The sequence below is a fragment of the Bos indicus x Bos taurus genome, chromosome 6 (assembly GCF_003369695.1).
Source record: "Bos indicus x Bos taurus breed Angus x Brahman F1 hybrid chromosome 6, Bos_hybrid_MaternalHap_v2.0, whole genome shotgun sequence".
NCBI classification, from domain to species: Eukaryota; Metazoa; Chordata; class Mammalia; order Artiodactyla; family Bovidae; genus Bos; species Bos indicus x Bos taurus.
Window position 1 is genome coordinate 40,248,142 of NC_040081.1, and position 20,585 is coordinate 40,268,726.

At 35.4% G+C, this 20,585-nt stretch overlaps 1 protein-coding gene across 8 annotated transcripts in view; it reads left to right on the top strand.

Annotated features, from left to right (window-relative positions):
• The window catches only part of SLIT2 (slit guidance ligand 2), a 404,903-nt gene that overhangs the window by 274,616 nt on the left and 109,702 nt on the right, over positions 1-20,585 (top strand). For all 8 annotated transcript variants that reach the window (XM_027544143.1, XM_027544147.1, XM_027544146.1 and 5 more), the window contains 3 exons: positions 175-313; positions 19,038-19,109; positions 19,607-19,678. In XM_027544143.1, coding sequence (XP_027399944.1) covers positions 175-313; positions 19,038-19,109; positions 19,607-19,678 — 283 coding nt within the window. The remainder of the gene's footprint in view (positions 1-174; positions 314-19,037; positions 19,110-19,606; positions 19,679-20,585) is intronic.

A 20,585-nucleotide genomic window follows, 5' to 3' on the forward strand; every position in this document is an offset into this window, starting at 1 on the left:
ACATAAATGCATGCTTCCTAAACTATATTTTAGAAACATAGTGTCATCATATGATCAGGTATTTAAATACACGCATTTCTGTTCAGTAACATGCTTGTGATTTGAACCAGGTGTACATTTTGCACACTTAAGAAATTCAGGAAAAAATACAACTTCTATTTGTTTCTTTTTCAGGTCACCAGTCATTTATGGCTCCTTCTTGCAGTGTTTTGCACTGCCCAGCTGCTTGTACCTGTAGCAACAACATCGTAGATTGCCGTGGGAAAGGTCTCACTGAGATCCCCACGAATCTGCCAGAGACCATCACAGAAATGTATGTGCCCCGAATTCCCTCTTATTCCCTTCTCCCCAGTGACCCAAGCCATGATTTTCTTTAGGAGAATCTGGGTATTTCGAAGGCCAATCTGATCGATCAGCTTAGACAAATGTTCCTTTCAAAATTGTGTTGACCCTTACTCTGTTTAATTAAATATCTTGTTGAAGTGGCTAGGATTTTTGTTTGTTTGTTTGTTTAGCTCAGGTATAATTAAAAAGAATGAATTTTAAGGAAAAATAGTACTTGCCCTTTTCTTCAGAAAGTGTCATTAGGTTCTTTAGGCAAAATAAGAATGTGAGTACCTTTTCTCTCCAGGTGGATCTGGAGATCTGCCCTTGTCCATTTCTACTTGGAGTGGGCATGGTGGGGCGACGGTAAAAGAAAAAGTGGGGTACTAGATCATAGAAACAAAATAACTAGACGGTGTCTCCCTCCTCATGACATCACATTTTAAAATGCTGTTTTATTGTTTTACTTGAATTATTGTATGAATCTACTACATAGTATAAAAAAGATCAAATCAAAATATATAAGATTTTTAAATTAGTGCGCATTTTAGCTTATTTGACCCAATGGCTGCCTCCATTAAAAGTTAAATTCTTTTGACAAAATATTTCATACCTATTTTGTATGCATCTGCTGGGTTCATTTCTGTATTTGGCAAGAATCTTGCCAAATATATATAAGTCATGTGGATAAAAACAAGGTCACAGAAGATATAAAGTGGGCTGCTTTTATCATCTTGGGAGGTGAGCATTAGGAAAAATCTTTACCTTAATATCTACTAAATAAGAAATCACTTCTTAACCACCTAGTCTATGATATGTGTGTGTGTGTGTGTGTGTGTATTAAGTTAACTCTAAATTTGAATTTAATATTTTTGACGTGTTTGGTTGAAATAATAAAATAGGAACAACTTCTTGTGATAGGCCTACATGCTGCTGCTGCTGCTCAGTAACTCAGTCGTATCCGACTCTCTGTGACCCCATGGACTGTAAGCCCACCAGGCTTCTCTGTCCATGGGATTTTCCAGGCAAGAATACTGGAGTGGGTTGCCATGCCCTCCTCGATTTATACTGCATGCATGCTAAGTTGCTTCAGTTATGCCTGACTCTGTGCATCCCTATGGACTGTAGCCCGCCAGGCTCCTCTGTCCATTGGATTCTCTAGCAAAAGTACTAGGCTGGGTTGCCATGCACTCCTCCAGGGATTCTTCCCTACCCAGGGATCAAGCCAGGGCTCCTGCGTTGCAGGCAGATTCTTCACCACTGAGCCACTAGGGAAGCTGATAGGCCTCCAGAGCAAGCACCAAAAAAATCAAGTCATTTTCAAGAACTATTCATTATTTTTTCACCTATTAACTTCCTTATTTTATAAGAGAATAATCTTAATTCAGAAGACCCACTAACATTATTTTAAAGTATTTAAATGTGCTTTAAAGTGTACTTATAGCTTTGCAGTGCTTGACACAGAAATAGAATAAACATTTGCACATGATAATATTATTCTCATCAAATTTTTAATTAAGGAAACACTCTTGGCCATAAAGAACATTTTTATATTTTCAGTTCAGTTCAGTTCAGTCTCTCAGTCGTGTCCGACTCTTTGCAACCCCATGAATCGCAGCACGCCAGGCCTCCCTGTCCCTCACCAACTCCTGGAGTTCACTGAGACTCACGTCCATCGAGTCAGTGATGCCATTCAGCCATCTCATCCTCTGTCGTCCCCTTCTCCTCCTGCCTCCAATCCCTCCCAGCATCAGAGTCTTTTCCAATGAGTCAACTCTTCTCATGAGGTGGCCAAAGTACTGGAGTTTCAGCTTTAGCATCATTCCTTCCAAAGAAATCCCAGGGCTGATCTCCTTCAGAATGGACTGGTTGGATCTCCTTGCAGTCCAAGGGACTCTCAAGAGTCTTCTCCAACACCACAGTTCAAAAGCATCAATTCTTCGGCGCTCAGCCTTCTTTACAGTCCAACTCTCACATCCATACATGACCACAGGGAAAACCATAGCCTTGACTAGATGGACCTTTGTTGGCAAAGTAATGTCTCTGCTTTTGAATATGCTATCTAGGTTGGTCATAACTTTCCTTCCAAGGAGTAAGTGTCTTTTAATTTCATGGCTGCAGTCACCATCTGCAGTGATTTTGGAGCCCAGAAAAATTAAGTCTGACACTGTTTCCACTGTTTCCCCATCTATTTCCCATGAAGTGATGGGACCGGATGCCATGATCTTCGTTTTCTGAATGTTGAGCTTTAAGCCAACTTTGTCACTTTCCACTTTCACTTTCATCAAGAGGCTTTTTAGCTAACCTTAAAAGAAGAACACTATGTGCCTTGGAAAGTGCAAGTGACATTCTGCAAAGGAGAAACACTGGGGACAAAGGGCAGAGGTGGCAGTGAGCATTTTGCTTTAGGAATTGCACAGTTGAGCTTAATTAGAGTAAGTAGTACATGTTGAGGCATCATGAAAAATGATGCCTCAAAAAGACATCTCCATTCAATTTTACAGCCATAGATTACCAAAGGCCTCTCATCTTAGAAGATATAATATATGACAGAGTAAATAGTAGAAAGACATAGTAAGTGTTCACATAACGAATTGTGTGTCCATCTATTCAGGCCAAACATTAAGTAAGTAAGCACTTACTATAGAAAGGCAACATACATTCTCCAGAGATCTCTATCAAGTGGCATGCAAATTAAAAGCTGTGAAATGAGGTACAAAGTAACACACATTCTAAAAGAGGAAAAATTATAAAGTTCATGGTATTTATTACAGAGGGCCTAAAGTGGAAAGCAGGTTATGGTAGTTAACCAGAGTCCGAAAGCTTTAGTTGGAACCCGAAGTCTGCCTGTCCTTTACTAACTATGAAGCTATAGGCAAGCTACTTATCCTTTACAGGATTGTCTCCATCTCTGAACTAACTGTTGTTGTTAGTTTGTAATGAAAGAATTAACATATGTAGGGCTTCGTGTGCTTGTGCGTGCGAGTTAGAGTCGTGTCTGACTCTGTGACACTATGGACAGGCTCTGTCCATGGGATTCTCCAGGCAAGAATACTGGAGTGGATTGCCATGCAGTCCTCCAGGGGATCTTCCCAACCCAGGAATCAAACCCATGTCTCTTATGTCTATTGCCTTGTCATGGTTCTCTACCCCTAGCACCACCTGGGAAGCCCCCTCATGTGCTTAGAAGATAGCAATCATTCAATGAATGATACCTTGATTGTTGAAGCCTTCATCCAGGAGATAATGTATTAGATAGGCCTTGAAGGATAATTAATGAGTGAATTGCAAAGATGAGAAAGAGTTTGCAGAAGTAATTAACATTATGAGCACAGACAATAAGAATGGAAGTCTAAAATACTGCCAAACAGGAACTCAGTTTGATGGGTTTTTGGTATCTGGGAGTTCAGGAAAGAGATAAAGTTGAAAAGGTAGGTTGAAACTAATTCATGGAGGCGCTTGATAGTATGAGGATCTAAATCTTTCTTTGGAATGTGTTCGAACACAGGAGTTTGAATCTCCAAGGAGATTAATCTGTTGTCTATGTACCAGCGGTTTGGCAAAAGAAGAGAAAACCAGGCTTGAGGCTTCTATTGTGTTGGTCAAGGGGAGAGGTCATGAGAGCAGGAGCTAGGAAGTGATAGTTGGAATGATGATGTGGAAGCACATGTGATAGCCAGTACAGAAGCAGAATTAATAGGATTTGGCATTTGATGAGATGAGAGAGTAATGGAGAAAAATGAACCAGAGATGATGCCAAAATTTTAAGTATGAAGGATATGGATATGGTGGTTATAACATTGTATGTAAAAAAACTGAGGAGTAGTACCAAAACTGGGAGGGAAAATGATGGTGAGCAAAATCTGTGAAATACTGAATTTCCAATAAGGTGTTTAGAGATACTATAATAATAAAGACTGTCATAATTTGGAGCAGGACATGACTTCAGACAAAGACTTTGGAGTAACTGTTATTACAAAAAACAAAGTAGATAGTTGAAGGCATCAAATGGCCAATGGAAAGGAGAAAAAGAGAAGAGAAACCTGAGAGGACTAAATTAAAAGAGCAGATGGCCACAGTAGATAAAGGAGGAAGGGGCTTCTAGGAAAAATGATCTGCCGAGTCAGATACTCCAGCTGAAGAACCAAGAGGAGATCTGAGAATAAGTCTCAGAACTTGACTATATTACTCTTGAAGGGTTCAAGATAGAATGATAGCTGAATGAGTCGCTTTTCAGAGTGTTAAGAAAGATTAGAGGTGATGAATATTGAAGAGAACAGATATGAAGTAGTTTGAAGAGTTTGGCTGAGAAGGGATTTTTTAAGAAGACAATTGGGTAGATTTGAATTTATTTTGAGATACAGAAATCTGCAGTCCTTAGAAAATCAGAGAGTAAGAATGGGTTTAGAGAGTCATGAGGGGCTTCCCTGGTGGCTCAAATGGTAAAAAAAAATCTGCCTGCAATGCAGTAGACTCAGGATCAATCCCTGTGGTTGGGAAGATCCCCTGGACAAGAGAATAGCTACTCATTCCAGTATTCTTGCCTGGAGAATTCCATAGACAGAGCCTGGTGGCCTACAGTCCATGGGGCCACAAAGAGTCAGACATGACTGAGTGACTAACACACAGAGTCATGAGAGTGTGAGAGTTAAGGTATGTGGGAGCAAGACTGTTCGGGACCTAGAAGGAAGCTGCTCAAATCCTGGTCATAGGAAAGGAGATGAAAACACTGTTGCTGACTGAGAAAAGAGGAGTGAGTTGTAACATAACAGACTGAAAGGAACAGGAAACATTTCAAATAGTTTATCTTATGTAGTCTGCTTTTTGTCATAGAGCTTTTCTTACAGTTGCATGCTCTATAGATTTTTGTATGATGATAGAAATTAGTAGCTGGAAATTACACTAAATATATGTCTCATTGAGTTTGTTTGTGTTGAGGAGATGGTGTATCAGGTAAAGCTATAATAAAGGAGAGATGGAAACATGCAAAGCTCTAGGTGAATTTTACTTCTCTGATTATTACATTATCAGCTCTATCAGTAGAGCATCTGGTAATAAATCCTATTGATCTTCAACTCCAACAAAATACCCCATTACTATTCTTTATAGTGGCACAAGTTGCTAGCTTAGTGACTCATTTATTTTATTACTCTTTTATGTTTTATTAAAGAATCAGTAAGATTCATAAATGTAGAAATAAAGCTGGGCAACATCTTCTTTAAAATTTGTTATGGGTTTCATATTTTTAATACATAATGAACTGAACATTATAAATTTCTTTCATAGTTTTCATATAATATTTTCAATCTGGATTTTTACCATAAATTATCAGTAGAATGTCTTTTTTTTTTTTTTTTTTTTTTGCAAGTTATCAAACATTTCTAATCCCTTGAAAATTGACAACTTCATCTTGCTGTTTTAAAAAGACTGGGCTCTGGACTTCCCTACTGGTCCAGTGGTTAAGAATCTGTGCTTCCACTGCCGGGATTTGTGAGTAAGATCCTGCATGCTGTGTGGTGAGACCAAACAAAAAGGAAAGAAAACAGACCAGGCTCAAAACAATTAAGAAATCTTGTTTAAAAAGAAAAAAAATTATTCAATTGTAAAGTGACTAAACTGCCTCAACCTTAGATTTATTTGGCTCCAAAACCTATGTTCCATCTTCCATCCAGCTGCCAAAAAAAGGTAGATGTGGCTTAGCTTGTTGGAATATCGTAAAAGGGATGAATGGAAAAAATCAGGAGAGGCAAATATCAGAAAACAGGACACTTTAAGATACTTACATACGAAGGGAAGAAGCAGAGAGAAAGACAAGGCGTGAAGGTATAGGGATTGTATTTGTATTACTTTATGTCTACAACTGTTGTCTTCTTTCCTAGCCTCTATTAAATAATCTCATATCTCCCTAGATTTTGTCTGTATAGAAGTTATTACAACTTAATTCAATATTCTGGTTAGTGTCAAACTACCCTATTAGACTGCAAGCATAATGAGGGCAGGGCCATATCTTTTTTCTTCACCACTTTTGTCCCAAAACTTAACACTGTGCGGGTGGGGAGAAGAACAGTATTGGGGGATGAGTGGGTGATCTAGGACACAAGCTCAGGAGAGCCTCCAAGCCTCTATTCTTCAAAATAAAAGAAAAAGTGATGAAGGAGAATCAACTAGTAAAAGATAGATGAGGGAAAATAGAATGTATAATATCAGGTAGAATTAGATTTAGAAGAAAGAAGTTGTTGCTGCCCCAGAGGCTGTCCAGCACCTTGCTGCTTTGAACTCTGCTGGTTGAGCACCTTGTTTTCATACAGATGGAATACCTCAGGCAAGTCTATACATGGATGGTCTGACCCATGAGGGCAAAATCATTAATAGCGAATTGATTCTCTGTATATCAAATCCTCTGAATTAACTTCTTAAATCTTGAGGTATAATATTTTGAATGTCATGTGATAGATTGCTATAAAGTAGACATTTAGTTCTCTTCAATCCAGTTATAGATTTTCTGTGGCATATCGCCTATCCAAACCATTATACAGAAATTGCATAAATCACAGAGGACATTTAGACACAGGTTGTGACAATTTAGTATGTCTTGTTCACTCTTAGTTCTTATTGCTTTTAATCTTGGTTGCATTTTCCAGGCCTCCAAAGCTGGGAACCATACAATTTGCCTTTTAATTTGTCTGAAGATCCCTGATCTTCAGGGATCTTCAAATTTTGTTCAAATTTGTGTTCAAATTTTGGGAAGGGAAATTCTGGTAGTAAAGTTCTCAGGTCAGGTCTTATGAGGGTTGTCTCAGTGTTTTCTAAGATGTGTTGCAAATGCTCAAGTTATACTGCTTGTTTTGGATGTGGGAAATGGCAACCCACTCCAGTATTTGTGCCTGAAAAATCTCGTGGACAGAGGAACCTGGAGGGCTGCAGTCCAGAGGGCTGCAAAGAGTAGGACACAACTGAGCAACTGAGCACACATTCAGTAAAATGGGAAGGGAACTCACTCTGTGGGATAAGCTCACTGCACTGCTTTTACTCTGCTAGTAGTAACGAAGACTCTTTCAAAGAGATTCAGAATGTTGGAGGTTGGATATGAAGTTCAGGAGTACATTTTTTTCCTTTTGTTTCCTCTGGATCATTCGCATGCATATTTATAAAGAAATGAAAGTGAGAATGATTCTTGAATGCTGTATCTGATTATAAACTGCATGTTTGACATTGAATATCTGATTTTAAAAATATGTCTTTGTCCTCCATTTCTGTTTAGGCACTCTTCTTGTGTTTAACCCTTCTACATGCTATTTTTGCATTTGCCTCTTCCAAAATTTTGAACCCTTATTTCAATTAAATTGTACTTGTCAAATTTTGAATCTGCATATTTCAAAGTTATTTGAGTTTCTGTTGGTGAAAAAGTGATTGCTTTAGTCACTCAGTCGAGTCTGACTCTTTGCAACCCCATGAACTGTAGCCCACTAGGGTCCTCTGTCCATAGAATTCTCCAGGCAATAATACTAGAGTGGGTAGTCATTCCCTTCTCCAGATGATCTTCCCGACCTAGGGATCAAACCCAGGTCTCCTTCATTGCAGGCAGATTCTTCACAGTCTGAGCCACCATGGTAGGGATATATAAATTAGATTTGATCAATATGTTTTTTTTTTTAAAAGGTCTTGAAAATATTTTATTTTATTTTTTTAATTTTATTTTATTTTTAAACTTTACATAATTGTATTAGTTTTGCCAAATATCAAAATGAATCCGCTACAGGTATACATGTGTTCCCCATCCTGAACCCTCCTCCCTCCTCCCTCCCCATACCATCCCTCTGGGTCCTATTGTATATTAGCTTATTAGGAAAGTTACAAGTATTCATGAAATGAAGCATGACTTTTTTACTTTAACATGAACTTAGGAATGTCTTAGCTCACAATATAGCTGTCATGCTGTGTAATTGTTTCATTTTCTTTTAATTATGCAGATTTTGAAAATAAATTTTAAAAATAAATATAATATGTAGTTTGACTAATTTTTATAGCACATGTAAGTTACCTTGACTTTCGAGGTTTCCCTGGTGGTTCAGCTGGTAAAGAATCCACCTGCAATGAGAGATCCCTGGGTTGGGAAGATCCCCTGGAGAAGGAACAGCTACCCACTCCAGTATTCTAGTCTGGAGAATACCATGGTCTCTTCCATGGGGTTGTAAAGAGTCGGACATGACTGAGCAACTTTCACTTTTACTTTTTCCTTTTATTATTTAGACAATATTGAACAAATATCTGTCTGAAGTTTTTATATTATGATTCCATTATAAGTTAGGAGCTTAGAAAAATACATAGTAATTTCACTTCCTGCAGAATGCAGAGAGCATTTTGTTCAGTATACAAAATAAAGATCACCATTGTGTTTCCTCAGAACATCTTACTTACTTCTTAGTTATCAGTAGCCATGCTTAGTGTAATCCCTACAGCAATTTTGATAGTTCCACAGCAAAATAGTATAAGATAAATTTGGTAAAATACATTTATAGATTAAACTGTATCTGTAGTTCCAGAGACCATTGAGTTCACTAATAATCATTGGAGTGTTTTCATCTTTATCATGGCAAAATTCTCAATTTTATATGCATATCTTGATTATCTTGATATCATTAATTGCTATTGAATTAAATAGAAGAGTAATCTTCTTTGTAAAGAAAATTCATTTTTATTAATAACATAGGTTCATGAGAAGAAAATTATATGCATCAATTTCCCTCAATTTACTTCCTTTTTTCAATTTTACTAAGGAATAATTGACAAACACAATTGTATATATTCAAAGGGTATATACATCACATCATGATGATTTGATATACTTATTCATTGTATGGTGATTACAAAGATCAAGGTAATTAACACATTCATCACCTCAAATAGTTAACTCTTTTTGTTTCTGGTGAGAATGCTTAAATTCTACTCTGAGCAATTTTCAAGTATACAATATTTGAAATATATTAACTGTAGTTACCATGCTGTATATTAGACTCTCAGAATTTATTCTTCTTATAACAGAATTTGTACCTGTTGACATACATCTCCCCAACCACCAGCCTCTGCCAATCACTATTCTATTTTGTGAAATCATCTTTTCTTTCTTTCTTTTTTTTGGTTCCACATATTAGTGAAAGCATACAGTATTTGTACTTATCTGTTTGCCTTACTTCACTAAGCATATGCCCTCCTGGTTTATCTGTGTTGTCTCAAATGACAGTATTCCCTTTCTTTGATTGGCTGTATAATATTCCATAGGATACATACCACAATTTCTTTATCCATTCATCTGTCATAGTACATTTAGATTGTTTCCATAGTTTGCCATTAGTGAATAAAGCTGCAAAAACATGGAGATGCAAATACTGCTTAGAGATAATGATTTCAGTTCCTTCAGGTATATACCTAAGAGTGGGATTGCTGGAGCATATTGTAGTTGTTTTGGGGGCTTCCCTGGTAGCTCAGCTGGTAAAGAATCTGCCTGAAATGCAGGAGACCTCAGTTCAATTTCTGGGTTGGGAAGATTCCCTGGAGAAGGACAGGGCAACCCACTCCAGTATTCTTGGGCTTCCCTGGTGGCTCAGACAGTAAAGAATCTGCCTACAATGCGGGAGACCTGGGTTCGATCTCTGGATTGGGAAGATCCCCCGGAGGAAAGCATGGCAACCCACTCCAGTATTCTTGCCTGGAGAATCTCCATGGACAGAGGAGCCTGGCAGGCTGCAGTCCATGGGGTCGCAACAGTCAGACACAACTGAGTGACTAAGCACAGCACAGCATACTGTTTTCCATAATGGTTTCATTCTCACCAATGGTGCATAAAGTTTCCCTTTTTCCACATATTTGCCAACAATTTTTTTCTCCTATCTTTTTGATAATAGCCATCCTAACTGGTGTGAGGTGATACCTAACTGTACTTCATTTGCATTTCTCTAATGATTATTTTGATTACTTGCTTTATTGTAACTGAGTTGTGTGAATTCTTTATATATTTAGGATATTAATCCCTATTATATATGATTTGCAAATATTTCTCCCATTCTGTTGGTTGCCTTTTCAATATATTGATTTTTTTTCTTATTTGTACGTAATTTCACAAAAATATATCTATAAAGTATATGTTACATGCATGTATACACATACCTTTTATGTTCTTCTATTGTTGTTGAGTTATTTGAACATTCAAGCAGAAAGGCACAATGGCTTTCATAAGAAAAAAGTATAGAAGAATGAATCAAACATTTGTAATATTAGATAAGATATGAAAATGAGTGAAAAAGAAGTATTAAAATGGCTAGAGGGGTAAAAGCAGATGCTGCAACTGGTTTCTCTTAAAAATTCCAAGTTGTCTGATGAATGTTATTGCAGCAGAGAATGACATGTGGAAATGTAAGTTTTTTTTCACATACTGCATAATCAACACTATTTTTGAGTGCCTATTTTGCATCAGGCATTACAGATAAGAGGTCACAGTTTCAGCTTTCAAAATGTTTACAACATCAAGAATTTAAGTTTTATACAACAGAAATTTTAAAAGCTACATGATAAGTAATAAAATACATATGCATGGGAAGACAGAGAAAGGAATATCTTGATTTTCCTGGGAGACTCAAAGAATCTTCATGTATGAGGATGTGTTTTGCAAGCAGAGAGATCAGGGGCTTTCTAGAGAGTGAAAAGAGTATATGCAAAGACCCAGAAAAGTTAAAGAGTTGTATGTTTTCAGGAAATTTAAACAGTTTTAGTGGTTAGAACATACATTGAAAGCCTCATCTTGAAAAATCACTGTCCTGATGACAATAGAATAGAAGGGAAAATTTTGAGCATTGTAGTATGATTTACTTTGCTAGCTAGAAAAATCACTCTAACATGGAGTAGAGAATCCACTTTTGATACAAAGAGTCTATAGAAGGTATAATAAAGATAGGCTTAGTAGCAGATAGTAGTGAGAAGTTATTCCCAGAAGTGACTCAAGTGCTGTTGTGGTTGAGTCACTGGAAACTTCTACAGGAAAGTAATGAAGACCCATCAGATATGAATAAGCTGTGTAGACTTTAACATAAAAATGAAGACAGCCGGGGCACAAAGTATTATTCATTCTCAGGTGAATAAAATTGTCATTCCTTTAAAGAATTAAGTTATTGATTAATTGTCATATAGTCAGCCTGAAACGGTAAGCTGAAATCCTGTATAGTTCAAATTCTACTAGCGATCATAGTGTTATCTGAACTTTAGGGGAAAGATAACGGATGACTTGGGCAATAATTCTGTGCAGGCATCAGGGAGAAGGCTAGTCACTATCTATTCATTGAGTTATCCCATTAAAGGTAATTTGCATAATGTTTAAAACTAAAATTATTGCCAAATAGGAGACTTAGTTCAGTGCCTAACTTATATTAAGCATCCAAAAGATTTTAGTTATTAATGAAAAACAAAGCAGCAAAACTTCTGTTTGTCTTTCTTGGATTGTGAAGGAAAAATTATATATGAAAACTGGTTGTTACTGACATTATGAATCTGTACTCTGTCACCCTGAAATTGGTGAGTCACGTGTCTTAGCCCATTTTTCCCACTAAATCTAAATTATGTGATTCTGTGTATTGAGTGTACTTTTGTTTGCATTTGAGTATGTGTCCATATAAATACGTACATAAAAATTTTAGCACTCATTCAGAATGTCATTGCCTGAAATACGAGGTCAGTAGGAACTCAAACACACATTTTTGTTTTACTTTAAATGCTTAAAGACCAAATGGAAAAGAGTTATTTTTACTATGAAAACATCAATTAAATTTGCACTGAGAGAAATATACCCAGAATGACATCACAGGAAATAAAATAAGATTAAGGAAATGGACAGTTTTCAGGAACAAGTCATCCCAAAATAGGAATTGCTGATAATCAATTAGGATGGACATAGTCTTAAGGCAAAAATGCCAGCTATATGTGAAGTATGTCCCTCTAGAGGCCAATATTCACTCAGCTGTTAAAGATATTTATTAAACTTAAAAAGTTCTGGTAACCACAATTACATAACAGTAATAATATTCTAGTCTAAAATAATCTTGGGTCATTTTAGGTAGAGACATATAAAAGATTTCAATGGCGTGCATTTACTGCTAAAGTTAGAAGTAATATCTCCAAAATATACAGTACTTATTTAGAATTATTGTATAACAGGCAAGAGGATCTCTGATGGCAAAAGAATATTACTGCTTCCTCTTTTACAAATGCAGGGCTGATATTACCTATGATGAGAATGTTTGTCTCCTCTGAGTAGTCCATGACTCAGAAGCAAAAGTCATTCTGCAACCCCAGCCTTCACCCCATTAAATCTGTTCTATTCTTTGGCAGCTGTTTTTGCCATTTACGTTGAAAGCAGATGGGGAAAATGCAAAGAACTGTCAGTTTTATTGCCATGTATAATCAGCATCTGGGCTGTATGTTACAGAAACAATCAGTCCAAACTCATACTTTACTGGTGGTGTAAAAACCCTTTTTGAGTTTCTCAGACAGCTTTCAAATTAAAGTGCTCTTTTTTAATCATGTTGATCATGGAAACAGCAACCATTTGTATTGCTTTTTCAGCCTCCATAAGAATGATGCATGAGTGTAGGTCTTTAAAATACAGTTATGAGTTATCTTCAAAAAACCTGTCTTGCTAATTTGTTTAAAAATGTGTTTTGAACCATAAATATTTATTTCTCATTAGAGATCAAGTCATATATCAGATTTATTCCTTTATATAATCTGTGTGTTTATGTGTAACTAATATTTGCTATAGATATTATATAATGCCATATGTTATATATTACATATATACACATATATATCCTCATTTTTACTTTTCCCACTATTTTTGGAACTGGAAAAATACACCATATATGTTTTCTACATCTCATGATTTATACCAAAACATTTATAGCAGGGTTTATTTTCTTATTTTTCAGAAAGAGAAACAGACACACCGAGAAACCAACAGTAACGTTTGCAAGGTCCACAGAGCTAATCAGTGGCAGATCTAAATTTAACCCAAGCCTGTATAAAGCTCATACTTTTACTCACTGAACTACATGTTCTTAATCTTTATAGCTATACATACACAAAACATAAATGCCTCTTGGGGAGAGCCATTTCAGCTTTGGCATGTGGATGTTATTTTTTAGAGTTTGTCAAAATAATTTATTGAAACTAATGCTTGAATATTGAAAGCTAGTGAGCTGAAATAAACTAATGTTCTTTAATTCAGTGTAAATGTCTTCGGAACTAGTTGGAATTTTTAATCACCCAATTACAGTGTATGTCTTACACTTTCCTGATATAAGATCTGTTCATTGGTAACTGTAGTAGAATATTTATATGTCACAGAGCCCAGCTATACCTGCATATAATTTCCATGTTCTAAGAGTCCATAATGTTACAGCAGAGAGATTTACTGATAATTTGCTATTTTCTACCATCTTTGAAATAGACACCAGAACGTGATGTATATTGGTAGCTGTTTATTCTTTAGAAACTCTAAATGTGTGAAAACATATTTAAAATAAAACAATAATTAGAGAGCAAGAGAAAAAGATATATAGGAATAGGGAGGAAAGGTCTTCACTGGTTAAGCATACTTGTGAATATTTTTATTGGAGCAGTTAGAAAATTGTCTTCTAACTAAAATTGAACTTCTTACTAAAACTCCCTTCTGGTTTTGGTGAAGTGTAACAGCAAATTGCTTTCAGATATACTTATACCCAGTGATGAAATGTTTTGGAATTATTCATGTAGATTCTGAGGAGTAAGGTTCTGGCTTTTTTTATATGAAAAAGGCTTCTTTTATCACATAGGGTTTATAAAGTTTTTTGTTCTAAATCTATTTTTACTTTGAAATTCAAAATATTGTTTTCCTTTTATGAAGGACTAGCATTTGCAAGGCTCTTAATTATGGTGGATTTTATCTTTACCATGCAAATATATCTCAGCCATTACACTATCTGTTTTTGTAACCCTGGAATGTTTTTAATCAGATTCTTCATGGAACAATGGATTTAAATTTGTACTCTGTAAAATTCAGCAGATTCTCTGCTATTAAAGTAGAAGATTAGAGAATAGCAAAGTAAATTTCATTTACTTTATTTTTTTAAACTTCATCTGAAAACTCTAATTTTTTCTTCCTTATTTTTTATAATCTGGTTTTAATCCTTACCTCTTATTTGAAGAAGAAGGGCAATTTTTGACATTTGTGTTGTTTGTCGTTTGTCAAATATATTATGAAGTTCTTGTAATAAAACACAAAACTTATTTGTCCTAGAGACCTAAAAGTTTACAGGAAGTACATATTATTTTATTGTTTGTCTACTGAAGACAAAAAATAGACATTTTTAAGCATTTTAAAATTTACTGGTTGACATCTGTCAGTGGTAGAATATTTTCCTGCATGAGAATCTGTCCCTTTGAATGAAGAAGGCAATTACGTTGTGCCTTAATGGATTGCTAGACAGTGCCATAAAAACCAATTAGCTGCTAAGTCAATGTAAATGACCATATAAGTTTTGTTTCAAATACTTTTTTTTTGGAACAAGTTAGAAATAAATAGATAAATACAGAAGAGCATAGTTCAGCTTTCTGTTGCTTATGTTATAAATGCAATGGATTGCCATGTGAAAGTAAGTCATGGCACATTGCAATATGGAATAATATATGCAGCATTGCTATATTTAAATTACTATTTTGCATATAAAGTTAAATATTATTTCATCATGAGTTCTTTTCATTTTATAAATTTTTGAGTATATATTTTCTAAAAAAATAAATAGCCTCACTCATTATGTCTTGTTGTATTTTAGCAGGAATAGTTATCAATGAAATTAATTGCAGATTCAACACAAACCAAGTTACAATAAAATATATTTGAATGCCATTAGAACAATTAGTGATCATTGTAAGTACTCTTGCCTGGAAAATCCCATGGGTGGAGGAGCCTGGTAGGCTGCAGTCCCTGGGGTCACTTAAGAGTCGGACACGACTGAGCGACTTCACTTTCACTTTTCACTTTCATGCATTGGAGAAGGAAATGGCAACCCCCTCCAGTGTTCTTGCCTGGAGAATCCAAGGGACTGGGGAGCCTGGTGGGCTGCCGTCTATGGGGTCGCATAGAGTTGGACACGACTAAAGTGACTTAGCAGCAGCAGCAGCAGCAGCAGCAGCAGCAGCAGCAGCATAAGTATTCTAGGTTCTGAGAATTTAAAATAATAAATGAATTTTTGAATTCATCATTTAATTTTAAAGATTCTAAATATATGAAGAAGCTTTTTAGTTATGATAGGTGATAGAATTTGTTTGGCCATATTTGTGGTTAATATTGACATTTCAGAAATCTTAGTACTGAATAGCATAGTTTTAAAAAAGCTTGCATTGAACAAATCAGTTGGAAATTTTATTAATAAAATGTCCGTGAAGGTATAAACATATCTATACTTTCAATCACTAATGAACTCCAATTATGTAATTTTGCCCTGAGTAGTCATTAAATATTTGCAGGTTGAATGAATGAATAATTGCTGATTCCTTATTTTAAGAAGCTGAAATTGTATTTATAAAAAGTAATTGCATGATCTAGTTTTGCATGACTGTTAAAATAAAAATACTATACTAGACACTAAGAATTTTTATTTTTTCTCATCATCACATTATATTGAGAAATCTTTTACAAACTGAAATGATGTTTCATTGACCTAGATTTGAAGAAAGTCCTTTAATCAATAGTATTCCATCTATAGCTTGTTTTTATTATATTTCATTTATGACATTTTAAACTACTCAAAATCCAACTACAAGAATGGATCACAAAAAAATATGTCACTAAGCCATCAATTCATAAAGTTGTAATCAATAAATGTAACAGTGAAATTGTTAAAGTAGCCTTTGCTATGCTTTGGGCTTTTGAAGAAAGTAACCCTTTCTTAAGACCTAGATAAATAATCCAGATGCCAAATCCTTATTTTATTCATAGGATTTATTTGTTTTCTTCTAGGGTAAATCAGCCCCTTAGGAGCTAACAGCCTGGTAGAGGAGGGATATGTGAAAAATTAATACAGTCAGAGAAGAACAGATGCGTTTAGAAGAAAATGCTCTTGAGTAGAGAGAAAGATACAATTAACCATACCAAAGAAAGTAAAGGAAGGCTTCAAAAAAAGGCTGTGTGCTAGTCATCTTAAAATAGCTGAATATTATTAATAATGATGTAAACTTATTATTAATTTCAGTGGCTAACAATGAAGAATGATTAAGAAATTATGGACCATTTTGACAGTCATCAAGAAAGCCTAAAAATAAGGTCTTCCAAAAATTTTGATGATTAGGAAAACATTGGAGAAGGCAATAGCACCCCACTCCAGTACTCTTGCCTGGAAAATCCCATGGACGGAAGAGCCTGGAAGGCTGCAGTCCATGGGGTCGCAAAGAGTCGGACATGACTGAGAGACTTCACTTTCACTTTTCCCTTTCATGCACCGGAGAAGGAAATGGCAACCCACTCCCATGTTCTTGCCTGGAGAATCCCAGGGATGGGGGAGCTTGGTGGGCTACTGTCTATGGGGTTGCACAGAGTTGGATACGGTTGAAGTGACTTAGCAGCAGCAGCAGGAAAACATAGATGATACTATATTTAGTGTAAAAGATTCAACTCAAAATTCTCTATACAGTAAAATTTCAGTTATATAAAATAAATATATATACATAAAAACAAGTAAAATTCACTGATCTGAGTGATATATTATGAGTGATTTTAGTTTTCTTATTTATGTATTTCATAAATAGTTTAAGCTTAAGTTTGTCTTTAATATGAACAAAATGACTTTGCTTTTTGGAGGGGAAGAATCATGATTAACATTGCAGGTCAGAGAAGAGATTTTTCCTTTTGTGTGAGAGAGGAAAAGGACAGAAACTTGGGGAATAACTCACTTTAGAGGACTAGAAAGTGAAGCCATAAGTTAAAAAGAGAAAAGCAGGCCAAGAATAAGTAATATACAGTATCACATCCCAGGGAAAGATTGTTCACAGTATCAAATGCTACAGTGAGTTCAAGAGCAACAAAGATTGAGAAAGCCCGTTGCGTGTAGGGACAAAGAGGTCAGATGGTGAACCCTGAGACTATCGAAGAAAACGTGGTATTGTAATAACAGATTTGGAATCAGAAAAGTACAAAATTTAAGAAATTTGACTTAAGCTCCTAGAAATATTTTGTTTTGATCTGATGTTCATTAAAAAATGTTTGTAATACATATAAATGTCAAAGTATTACCAACATTCAATAAAAATGAATTGCTGTATATGATACATATATAGCCTATAAATTGTCTATATATGTATATTCTATTTATATGTAAATATACTAATGGGCTTCCTAGGTGGCACTAATGGTAAAGAATCTACCTGCCAATATAAATGTATATGCGTATATATATGTATGCATATTTTTTAATTCAGATGACAAAATGGAACTCATGCCAGGTATTTCAGCAGATGGGTTTAGTATGATGAATGAGTCAAACAGCTGTAGAAAGGGACACAGAGGTTAGAAAGCTGCTTCCACCTCCAGGGCTGTAGGGAACTAAGGAGAAGGTAGTGTTATACAAAGGCAGGAGCTAGTCCTTAGCAGGAGCTAAAATGAAATGAGACCACTGCTGAGGACACCCCGTGAGGCAGAAAAGGGGAGAATACTCTGACTTCTCCCCTCGTCCTGCCTTCAGTCTCCCACCCTGACCACGTCTCACAAAAGCCAGCCCTTGAGCCTGCACCGTGTGGTTCACGGGCATCAGCTCTCTGGGATGCGGAGCAGAAGTGAGAGAGGGGACGGGAAGTGTACATGAGCATATTTGTACAGGTAGAGAGGAGGCTGAGAAACAGCATTTTTAATGGACTAAAACATTTACCAAACCACCCTATGAAATATACTATTTTGCGTCCTTCATAACTAGATTGGTAAAATCTTGTCTTTGATTGCAGAAGTATGGAGTAGATAAAGTTAGAGGGTTATTTTCAACTTGCAGATTATAGTGTATCATAAAAATACTTCAGTTGTTTTTAAATGCACTTTCCTGCAGTGGTTTTCACATGAAATATTCACATAATGGATTGACAGAGTCCAGAGAGTGTTACCAAAAATATCTGTAGTACTTACACATTTAAAAGTCAAGATTTTGCCTCAGAAGCAGCTTCAAAATTAATTTTATGCATATAACAGTTTTTTCAACCTATAACATGCTTTCTGTAAAGGAAATGGCTTATAAAATTTAATATTCAACAATAATGTCTTTTGTGGAAGAGTTATAGTTATCTCTAAAACATGTTCTACATCTCTTCAGTGTTACAACATATTTCTCTTATTGATATTGAACTTGGTAAAATATATTCCCAACATAGATGTTCTCTCTTTTATACAAAGTCCAGACTTAAATATTAATGAGCCCACAATGCTTAAAAACCAAAATCTTCTTCTTGTTTTCACAGTTGCTTTGTTTTTACTCCCAATCTTGCACCATGTTTAGGGAAAAGCACAATTAATTTTAATAGTCTTTTTAGAGAAAAAAGCAAGAGTATATCACTCAGGAAGCATATCACCTTTGCTTCTTGACATGACTTGAATTAAACATATCTGAGAGCTCACATTTCTATTTAAAAATTGAATATATTTTTCATTGCAGACGTTTGGAACAGAACTCAATCAAGGTCATCCCTCCTGGAGCTTTCTCACCATATAAAAAGCTTAGAAGAATGTGAGTGAATAATATTCTGAAATCAATGAAATTTTAAAAAATTATACAGGTCATGAACATGCAAAGACATCCATTTAAGTATGAATATTTAAGTGTTTGACAGCTTAAATATTAAGTGATGTGACTATCTGGTCGCTAGTTCTATAATAGTGTAATGTTAAAAGCTAAAATATTAATTTATTAAGTTCTCTGTAATTTAGCATACTAATTCACACTAGTGTGAACATATGTGGTCAATATATTATGCAGTCAAATTCTTAACTGTTCTGTTTTCAAAAATAAGACATGCCGTCTTTAATAATAATTTAGAAAACTAGCCAATAATTGATTTAAAAGTGTGATTTTTTTTTAAAGTTTAGGATGCTTCAGATGTTGCAAATATTATACACATATTGATAGGTGCAAAACTGATGTGTAAAGGCAATAAAGAGCTTTCTCCTGCAGTAAATCTCACTGACATTCTATTTAATTTAACCTAACCCTATTTTTAATCTTAGCGACCTGAGCAATAATCAGATCTCTGAGCTAGCACCAGATGCTTTCCAAGGACTACGCTCTCTGAATTCACTGTAAGTATTGACCACATAACTGAAGGAAAGTAGAATGCATTAGGAATAATGCCTCTATATTTTAAATTTGGATTTAAAGAATATGTTCCTTTACGTGCTTTACTATGCATTATTAACAGTATTAATTATTATAAATCATTAGTGAATTTTATCATTTTTATGTAGAACTGCTACCTGTCACTAAAATTGGCCAATTTTTAGGGGTTTATATTTTAGAATTCGATAGTTTTACTGTTTAGAAATTGAGTATGAACCCCTTTTTCGACAGTGTTTTCTTACAGAAGTAAAGGGAAAATGTTTACTTTGGAGGCTCCGCTCAGTACTGCATTTATAACCCCATCCTTAAACCCATAGTCACTGTCACTGGGGACAATTACAGTCCCGTTTAGAATGATCCTAGGTAAATGTGCAGAGAGCAGTGAAAGATGGCCAGTGAAAGGGCCCCCCTCCAGCCCTCTACTTCATCACCTTAAAGACTTCCCTGAAAGAACCAGCTTTAATCTCTCCAAGAACAAATAGAAGAAATATGGCAGCTTTTTAATGTCAAAAGGACTTCCAGATGGGCATATAAATTAAAGTGAATTTATAGAGACTGTTATTCCTTCAAATTTGTATAAAATCTTCAGAAGTCTGCTAAGTAGAGTATGTATTATTTCAAATTTTAATTTTAAAGTTTAAAAATGAAATCTGGTTTCTTTGTTTGAGGTGATGCTTAGAGAAGAGTTCTTATTGATGTAAATTACTGCATTGCTCTTAGGAACTTCAGAAGTCAATGGTAGCCAGTGAGAATTTTAGGATACACGTGTGTGATACTTAGGTAAACACCTGGGGTTTGTAGAATACTTTACACTCATACCAAGGGGAGGAGATGTACCAGTTTATCTGGGTTGTAAGTAGCCTCTTGATG